Raw genomic sequence first — 10359 nt, forward strand, 5'->3', positions numbered from 1 at the left:
ACTGGAGTATATCTACCACTAGAGGACACAATTACACACTGTTGAGGTACTTGTTTGTATTCTTTTGCGTAACCAGTATTATCATTTCCTTTATGGCACAAGGGATGGTCACATCAGATCCTGTGTGTTGGTCAAGTTTAATTGCAGAGCTGGTGTGCCAACAGCCAAGTACCATTTCCCAAATGTGTACTTAGTGTGTTATCCAAAAGAGTTTGTATTGTGTAACACTTGTTTAGCACACTGCACTGGTTGTGGTAACCGAATATTTTAAAGAGGTTTTGCTGGTTTGAACCCCGAGAAGAGAAAATCTTAGTGGAGAAAGTGAATAAGAAATGCTACTTTGGTTGTACTGGCAGTTGCCAAGTATGAATGATCATGTATGTTGTAAAAAAAAAAAAAAAAAGCCTGGTTACTGTCAGTCCAGTACTATTGACAATTCCACTGTAGTATCTCAGCATGGCCGTCTTATCTGTGAAGTCATACTTGTTTTCTAGTATGAATTACAAACAATGTGGACTGAGAAACAGTGTGTGTTGTTATGGTTTATCTTGTCTATATTTGTATATTTATTCTTAAAATTCATTAACCAGGCTGCAATCTCAGTGTTTGTTGGCTCAGATGAACAGATACATTTACACTCAACTCGTCTTTTCCTTACTCTTTTATCACCTCTGCCTCCTGCTGTGTCTTCACAGCATCAGGGGCTTTTCTATCTGCTCTCCTCTCCTATCACCTCCTCTGCTTTCACTAGCCTCTCCTCTGTCAAATGTTGCTCTAATCAAGTCTCCATCCTTAAGGAGGTTCTCTCTCTGTTTGTCTTATTATTGACTATGGCGCCCTGTCCCAGTCCTTTCAAACCCAGTGCTTATTAAGATAGGGGAGTCTCCGGAGCACTGGGCTAAATTAGTTTGTTTCTCATAACTTAAATTCATCTCCAGTACATGCTTATCTCCCACAACTTCCTCTCTCTACAGACACTCAGTGGATGAGAATGCTACAGTGAGTAGATGGACAGAAATGAACAGAGAAAGAGAAACACTGAAGCTCAGCCAAACTTAAGTCTTGACAACTATCCTTTTTCCCCTAAAACACACACACACACACACACACACACACACACACACACACACACACACACACACACACACACACACACACACACACACACAGACCATATCCTTCTGGGCTGTGAGCGATCAACTGCCAACTTCCAGAAAGTGAAAGCAAATAACTGTTCTACCTTATTCTGTGTTAGATAGCGGGGGTTGAGTTTAGTCCCACTACTGATAAACTAGGCTCACCATAGACATGTTTTCATTGGCTCAGAGCAAATGTTCACAGGCTAACTGTTTCCAGATGGGAGTTTCTGGAGGGCACATATATCATTTAACAGGGGAGGAGTGTAAAAAGAGAGCAAGAGAGCGACAACAAGGGAGAGAGAGGCAGAGCAGCAGGGGTCTGTCAAACGCATTCTGCTCTACTGACTGGGGCATTTCCTGTCTGGATTTGGGGGGATTAAGTATTTGTGTGTGGGTGTGTGAGGTCATCATGGGGATAGATGGACAGACTACAATATATAGGCTATATATATATATATACTGTATATACTGATCTTTGAGAGGATGCTGTGCACATTTTGACAGCATAATTAAACTATACTTGTGTACTTCTGTGAAAACATGTTTAATGTTTTATCCAATTCTTGGACATGGCAAATTTAACACAAACTGAAGTGTCCCCAGTGATCAGGAAGACTCTTCCTTTAACAGAAAATGTTACTATTTTCTATCATCTTTGTCATTTCTACTTTACTAAAGACCCACCACCTAGAGATAGTTGCTCTGTATGAATAGTGTATGTCTGATATGTGAAAGAATAGTTGAATTATCTTCTGCTCATCATACGCCCCTGTTTGGGTTGAAACTCCATTGAACATCCCCCTGACAGATTCCCCTGTCAAGTCTGAAGCTATAATTCATCATTACAAGTTCAGTGGTGTCCATTATCTGAAGGAGAAACGTCTTCTGTTCAGGAAATAACTTTGGCAGCAAGCAGACAAGCAGCATCTGACTGTGTGTGAGAACTGGTGATTGCTATAAACTTTGTCTGGAGGCTTTGTCTCAATTTCTGAGAGCAAAGCCATGCAATGGAAATGAATAATGTGAAATAAGGTGTAAAATAATACTGCAGCGAAGAAGATGAAAATTATAAACACTGGTATATGCCTTTGGTAGGCAGTTCAATTCAGTAGACTTTATTTATTCCGAAGGGGCAGTTTAAATTCTGGGCACTCACCAGACAAACACTTTGTTTAATGTTGGTGTGTTTGTTTTAATCAACAAAACAAGGTTCTGTAGGCCTGCCAGCATTAAGATATCTGATATGATATCTGGTGTCAGGTAGCTTTGTGAACAGACACCGCCTGCCTCCCTAAACACACCCAGCAGACAGGACAGGGCAGGTTGGCTACAGGTAGCACAGGCTGCAGCCACACCTGGCTAAATAGTTTCCCAGTTTCCCTTTACAAAGAGAACAATAATAACCTGAAATCAATTTTAGAAATACACTGTACAAAGTTCATAGGAAAACTATGATATCCTATAGTGATACCATAGGAGATAAAAATCCCATAAAGTACAATAAGGTCACTATAAATTAATAAGTGACTTCAAAATACACGACAATGTAGGTTAAGTCCCTATAGGAATAGGCTATCATAGTGACTTTTAGTTAGGAGTGACCTATATGTATATCAGTGTGACATACCCATCTGATTTTGCTGTAGCCTATATAGCAGTAACCTACACACACACACACACACACACACACACTTGCATGGTGGAGAGGGAGACAGAAAGGGAAAGAGCATAAAAGCAGGGTGCTGAACTCCACCCATGCCGCGTCATTGGAGACCTTTGCAGGTGTCAAATCCAATTCTTTCCACTTTCTCAAACAAGAAAAGGTGACTCCCACTGTCACTACCCGGATACGGCTGTACGGGAGTGTCTCTGGGAAGACGTTTGAAAGTTCTGTGAGCCTACGTTTTATCCGCGCGGGGGGGCTTGGCTTACGGTTTACGGTTTACGGTTTACAGCGACGTTAACTTCAGCAATTCGGTCGGTTCGGCTCGGGCATGTCGGCTGTGAAAGCGCTGCAGCAGTGGTGTAAGATCCAGTGCGACGGCTACCGGGATGTTTCCATCACCAACATGACCACGTCGTTCAGGGACGGACTGGCGTTCTGTGCCCTCATACACAAACACAGACCCGACCTCATGTAAGTAGGACTCCAACTGCAACCAACACGCAGACCGGACAGACTTGTCAGACCGCTGGTTCACAGGCAACAAAGGAAACTGTGCCGATGAAGTTCCCGATTTGTTACTACTCATCTTTCATATCTGAATAACTGTCTTCAACTGTGGCTGTTCGAAACAAAATTGTTTTGTCGCAGCATAATCTAAATAGAAGTCTGCAGCTGGTTTTGCTCTCTAGCCCTGTTAGGTTATATGATAAAGGAGAGAACAAATTGCGGTCAGCCACATGGGTCTGGAGTAAAAGCAGGAATAGGAGGAAGGAGCACAGCTGAGGACTGCGCTCTCCATGGATGATAATACTGGGTGCCAAAAGGGGGCCAATAATAACTTCTGTGGCCCCCCAACAGGTCTGCACGGGGGGGGGGGGGGGGGGGGGGATAACCATGGCCTGAGATGGTGAATTTTGCTTTTGTACACCTGGACTGGATTTTATTTCATGTCCTTACATTAGCCTGACTGTGATACTGTGTACTGACCAGTGTGACTGAGTGTGTTACTCATCTCTACACTCCTTATGATTCATTTAACTTGTTATTTAGATCATAGCATGTGCTGTTGGAGCTGTATTTCAGTCACATGAACTTCTGCTATTCATAGGATCTCATCCAGTTTGCCCCCCCCCTCCTCATCCCATATGATGGACATGCTTGTCAATCTGGAGGCGTGATCCATCATTTGGGATTTAGCTTTGTTCAGTTTCTGTGGAAAAAGAGCTCCTTCATTCTTTTCCAGGACTATTTTGTGATAGCCAGCAGGGAATTCCCAGTGAAGTAACATTTGGGTTAAAGTGCACAGCAGGAGTAATTGTTTGTGTTTGCACTTGACAGCTGTAAAGTGTTTTGCTACAAGACGTCTGACTCTGAATACTATCTGCCCTTGCTCCAAAATGTCTTAATTTTGAACTATTTTTCACATATTCCAAGTTAAGTCTTGATTTAGAAAAGTGCTACTAGTCAAATGAATGCCTGGTTTTATTCCAGTGGTCGCCTCAAGGCAGAAAATCTAGTTTCATTTCAAGAAGAGACACAGCTGTTCCATTCCTTTCCATTCCAGCTTTTACCCACACCCAGACCAACGTGGCGGCACATGACATGTTTACATGGGTTCAAGCACTAAACATTGGTTAAATGTTTATCTCAAGTTTACTCAATATAAACCATTCAAACAGACAAACTTTAGTGAGAAATGTAGGCTATGCTTTGATGTTGGTTGTGTAACTTTGAGTTTTAGAAATGAAGGCTTTGGCATGTAAAAAATGACAGTGTAGGCAGATCAAAGTGATAAATTGGTCATGAAATGAAGTCCTGTGACATTGCTGATATCATGATATGTGCTCAAGGGTCAGGAGGGGGTTGTGCATGGATGACTAAATAAGGCATATACTTGGCCAACACTACTTGTAAGCAAATTAACGAGGAAAGGAAGTTGGCTGTGTAACAACTATTTTCTGGTCATCTGTCTTTCTCTCTTGCAGCAATTTTGATTCCCTGAAGAAGGACAATGTCTATGACAACAACAAACTGGTAAGGCATGTTGGGTTTGTGCACATTTGTTCCTGGCATCTGTATGTATCAGGTCATCAATTACCTGAAGAAACAATTTGTCTTACAGACTGATGATGCTGCATGTTTCCTTAATGCGTACAGCGTTTAGGTCTCTCAGTCCTGACCCTCAGATTAACAACAGAGCTTTTTTTTTGCCTGTGATAGTTTCAGCCCATCTCTGTTTCTTAATAGAAAATAGTACAGCACCACCTGATGCTGGAATTGGGAGATTGTGCAGTTCTCATCCGGCAGGAGTGTAAAATGGAAACTGACATGTAAAATAGAAACTGGCAAAAAAAATGGTATGATTTAGTGGCAGGGTTCAAAACAATGCTGAAAGGAGTAGTCAATGCCAAATACATTGTGTTTCATTCAGGGCTTTCTAAGGTGGGCTGCATTGTTGGATTCATAACTTTCACTTTCTCTCTGGAGTATTTACATTGGAGTTAGACGTCTGGGACTGACTCACAAAATAACATCAACAATAACAACACAAACGTCTGCTCTTTTAAAGTGTGTGTGTTGTATTTCTATCCATTGTGTGTGTGTGTGTGTGTGTGTTGTATTTCTATCCATTGTGTGTGTGTGTGTGTGTGTGTGTGTGTGTGTGTGTGTGTTGTACTTCTATTCATTAACTTTTAGACATTTGGGGTGAGGACATTTTTGCAAGGTGAGGTCATTTTAGCCGGTCCTCATTTTTTTTCGAGGAGCTAGTTTTATAATTAGGATTTGGTCTTAGGGTTAAGGTTAGAATTAGGTTTAGGTTAGGGTAAGAGTTAAAGTTGGGGAATGAATGTAGACCATGGAAGATCACTCACACACAAAGATCAATGTGTGTGTGTGTGTGTGCGTGTGTGCATGCTTTGCTTGGCTGGCCTCTTTTTCAAAAGGGAAACATTCATCACAGTGAAGTTATATAATGCCATTGTGCAGTGACACCAAGAGTGAAAATAGCAGGCATTTTGGTAAACTGAAATAAGAATAAAAGCTACAATTTGCTGGAAAAATCTGAAGTAAAACTGAAACTATCATTTTCATTTACAAGCATGGCCACTGAAATACTAAAACTATAACAATATGATAATAATAGTACACATTTGACATCATTAAATTTAAATCTAGCAATCATAAAGTATTTTTTACTAACCTTAACCCTAACGGTAACAATCAGCTATGCTAAAAGGAAGACTTGCAATACTTGCACTTAATAAAACTGCAGTAACCATAGTCCACAGCAAAGTAAACAATGTTTTATAGCTCAGTTGATCATCTGATTACTGATAAAGTTGTGCCTCTGCTTGTGCCAGTTTTTGTCTCTTGTTGTTTGGTGGCTTGCCTCTGCTTGTTATTTCTTTCTGCTTCCATGGAATTGCTGTATGCAAGCCTGGTTTGGCTCGCACACAGCATTTCTTGTTTTAAATTACTCTCCTCTCTGCCTCTTACACATGATGTGCAGATTTATCTTGTGGACATAATTTGGGCCTAGAAAACATAGTTTAGAACAAGGGAATTTATTTTAGATATGTAGGATAGAAGCACACATAACATACAATTTTCTCTTGTACACGCACACACACACACACACACACACACACACACACACACACACACACGTATACTAGAGGCTTGTTTGAGTTAGAGGTGTGTAAAGACGGAGCAAATCTGTGTGTCTATCAGTTTGTCTTGGAAACCTCGCTGAGTCAGACAGTCTGCTTTTTATTTAGTTTTTACATGCAGTTCCATTCCTGTCCACTCTAGATTCTAAAATCAAAGCTGAGCGTCTTTTATTTTGTTGGATGAATCCAATGTTATTTCCAGGCTTTCGGGGTTGCAGAGGAGGAGTTGGGAATTCCTGCCCTGTTGGATGCGGAAGACATGGTGGCTCTTAAGGTTCCTGACCGCCTCAGTATCCTGACATATGTCTCCCAGTACTACAACTACTTCCATGGACGCTCCCCCAGTGAGTCTCAGTCTCTCTCTGTCTCCGTCTCTGCCACTGTCTGTCTCTCTCTCTCCCTCTGATCTGTGTGTGTGTGCGTGTGCACGCCTACGTGTTTGCATGTAGTTGGTGGTATGGCAGGTGTGAAGCGCCCAGCAGAGGGCTCTACAGAGGAACCATCTGGGAAGAAGAACCAGCCTGTGGTCTCTAAGATGTTCCCCGCTTCCAAACCCACCATGGAGAACCGGCCTCCCCCCTCCTCCCGGATCATAAACCCCACATCCTCCCCAAAACCAGCCAGCAAGGCAGCACAGGTAACCTCTCCCGTCTCATTTCTCATATCACTTGAGCCCCACTAATTTGCATAAGCGTGTCTAAGTTATAAATCAAATTTGCTTTTTAAAGCCTCCATAAATTTAAAATGTCTTTGTTGGAGTTACGTAACTAACTCCCCCTCTCCCTCACTTTCTCTCTCCCCCTCTTCTATCTCCCTCTGTCAGAAGGAAGTGCTGGTTGAGAAACCCCATCATCAGACAGGCACCCTGAGTAATAAATGTGTGTCCTGTAACAAGCATGTTCACTTGGTACAGCGACATCTAGTGGATGGGAAGCTCTATCACAGGAACTGTGCAAAGTAAGGCCCTTACTAATACGACAGTAATCTTAGTTTAAGTTAGCTTAATCGTAGCTAATCTTTATAATTATAATCCTGTTGAAAGTCCTTGCTATGAAATGTTCAATAGATTTTGCAGATTACTTTAACTCCCCTTCATTCAAAGGTTTATGTACAGTTGTTGTCTCTATTAAGCCTGTCCTGATTGAAGTTGAGTTCCTTTTGTGTTTTCTGTCCTTCAGGTCTCTGTTGCTTTTGAACACAAACACTCCTCTCCTAGACTTACCGAAAAACACCCCTGTTTCCAAATTCACTCCACATCCGGACCCCTTTAAAGCCAAAACGGCTACCCCGACCCCTGCTCCCTCCAAGCTGGGACCTTCATGGTTGACCTCAAAGACAGAGAAATCCAGCCAACCAGCCACCACCTCCAGCAGTCTCTCCACTTCATCTCCTTTGCGGCCTGCTTCAGGTTTCTCTCCCTCAGGTGGAGGGAGTCAGACCACTGTTGTCCACAAACCCACTTTCACCAACGCAGCCCCACAGACTACTTCCAACCCCACAGTCACCACCACCTCCATCACCACCAGGCCCACCGCAGCCCCACGGACCTCCATCACCGCAGCCAAGACACAGCAAAACAAGCTCAGGTTCTTCCAAACTGCTACCGACGACGAGAACAAGACTCCAACCAAGAACCTGGACACAAATAGAGGGTTGAATGTGGTCACTCGGGGCCAGGAAGTCAGGGCCGGTCAGGGTGTGACTGTGGTTGTAAATGTTGCTGGTGTGGGCAGTAGGGATGTGTGTGTGAGTGGGGTCACAGGTGGGGAGGGGGCTAAAGCAACCGGTTTGGGCAGGGGTTCAGGAAAGGTCTGGTCGAAAGAAGAGAACAGTAATAGTAGTAAGACCCAGGCAGCAGCCTTCATCTCCAAGAAACTGGCTGAGGAGAAGAACAGTAACACCAGTAAGCCAATGTGGACCACTGTAGCACTGAAGAAGACTGACAAGTAAGTAATGAACACACACACACACACACACCTGACTAGAGTAGCTGTTATCGTAGCTTGAGTCTGACCTCTACTGGTGAAGAATGGTATTTAATACTTAATCACTCTTGTCAGACCTTCTCAGGTTGAGCCTCCTAAGAAGGAGACAGAAGGTGTCAGAGGAAGAGTGAAGCTTAAAGTGGATCCTTCGATCCTAGCTGACATGCAGACTCCATTTATGGACAATTCCAACGCTACTCCAACCCCACCCAGCAGGAGTGGACTGGGTGCCAGAACTCCAGACAAAGGGTCCGCTAAGCCTACCAGTGCTTCATCCAACACTGCAGGTTAAACTGAAACACTTCCATAACTGTACAAAGAGTGGCTTGTCCTCCTATAATGCATGTTTGGAAAGGGTGGGATGTGGGGGATAGTGTGAGATACTGTTGATAGTGTTTTTTTAAAAAAAAAAAAGAAATGAAAACTACCATAGCACTAGTTACATACTTGTCAGCTGGCAAATTATAATATAATATAACTATTAAAAATCAAATCAAATTACTAATAATACTAATACTAATACTAATAATAATGACTAATAGTAGCTCACTACTACAAATGAACAACTGCTACTTAGCAAGGCCTGCGGTAATTGAAGTAGTCCAACAAACAAATGTAAACCAAACAATCTAATGTAAAATGACACAACTTACCTCAACAAGAAACCAGGAACCTTTTAAATGAATGTTCTACCAGCTAGTGAAAGGCTTCCACAAGCAGTTTGAATTGCAGAGAAATGTGAAATGGAAAAAAGCAATCTTCCAATGTACTGCACTGAAAAATAGCCGCAGCAGGGGCAGTAACTTATGGGTCATCGACTAGCTTATAAAGGTTGTTACGACAGGCATTTCAAACATAGCAGTTCAACGAAGACCTCATGAAAATCCAACAATCTGTTAACCACATCACACATGCAGATGCTTGCCCTTCTGACAAGCATAAAAAATAACACTGCCAGGTTTTTTTTTTACCCAAATTTATCTGTGACTTGACCACATTACTTTCTATGGCTCATCGGATTCAATTCAGCATGAAACTACATCAGATGCCCCACTGACAAACCTCCTGGCCAATGTAAAGTCAGTCTATTACTTCACACTCTACAGTATCACTTCTGTGTAACGAAAGAGCTCCCGTGTTCCTCTCTAGTTATAACATTGGCAAGTGTTGTTGGAATCAAAGCACACAGCAGGATGAATTTAACTTGGACCTCGATTATATTGTTCTCTCCTAGGTTTTTGACCTTGCTGGCAGTAGCAAATGGCATAACAGCAAAGCTATATAATAGGAAATGGCATATGGGTAATGTGAAATACAGGTGTGATGAAGGAACTGAACCAAAAAGTGAAAAGCACTAATGCTTTCCTTAATTTCCTCCTTCTCAGCAGCATCAGAGAACAGCGATTCTCCTGCAGATTGGAGGTCTAAGCTCAAACCTGTCTCCAAAGAAACAAAGTAAGATTTTGCTGTCTGCCTCAACGAATCTACCTTTTCTTTAGTTTTTGTTCCTGTATTGTTCTTACCCCGCCTTTTGTTACAGTATTCCAACTTGCCCTCATTGGTTGGTAATTTCATTTCTGTAGCAGGAAAAAAGGCCCAGAATCAGTAGATATCTTTGCCTGGATATTTCCTAATATGTTACGGTTGTGATGAAATCCTAAGTGATACTCTCCAATCACGTCTTTTTCAAACTTCATATCTGGAGAATATCTGAACTCTGGAATGGGAACAATTTTTCACACTTTAGAAGCCGGAGATACTAAATCGAGGTACTTCCCGGACAACAATCAATAGACATTGAAATATCTATGTCCCATCCAAGGATATGTCCTAAAGGTGTATATTTAGTCAATATTTGACTAGATATGATATATGTCAACAAAACCCCAAATATGCAT

General features: G+C 42.1%; 1 protein-coding gene across 3 annotated transcripts in view; it reads left to right on the plus strand.

The window, feature by feature from the left end:
* The first annotated feature begins 2957 nt into the window (after positions 1-2957).
* The window catches only part of micall2b (mical-like 2b), a 12665-nt gene continuing 5263 nt past the window's right edge, over positions 2958-10359 (plus strand). Inside the window, exons 1-8 of one of the 3 annotated variants that reach the window (XM_078282647.1) lie at positions 2958-3276; positions 4791-4839; positions 6679-6820; positions 6926-7113; positions 7300-7433; positions 7655-8422; positions 8537-8748; positions 9847-9916. In XM_078282647.1, coding sequence (XP_078138773.1) covers positions 3134-3276; positions 4791-4839; positions 6679-6820; positions 6926-7113; positions 7300-7433; positions 7655-8422; positions 8537-8748; positions 9847-9916 — 1706 coding nt within the window. In that variant the 5' untranslated portion in view covers positions 2958-3133. The remainder of the gene's footprint in view (positions 3277-4790; positions 4840-6678; positions 6821-6925; positions 7114-7299; positions 7434-7654; positions 8423-8536; positions 8749-9846; positions 9917-10359) is intronic. The other 2 variants (XM_078282649.1, XM_078282648.1) reach the window with 2 other exon arrangements.

Source organism: Centroberyx gerrardi, chromosome 3, assembly GCF_048128805.1.
Source record: "Centroberyx gerrardi isolate f3 chromosome 3, fCenGer3.hap1.cur.20231027, whole genome shotgun sequence".
In the NCBI taxonomy this organism is placed as follows: Eukaryota; Metazoa; Chordata; class Actinopteri; order Beryciformes; family Berycidae; genus Centroberyx; species Centroberyx gerrardi.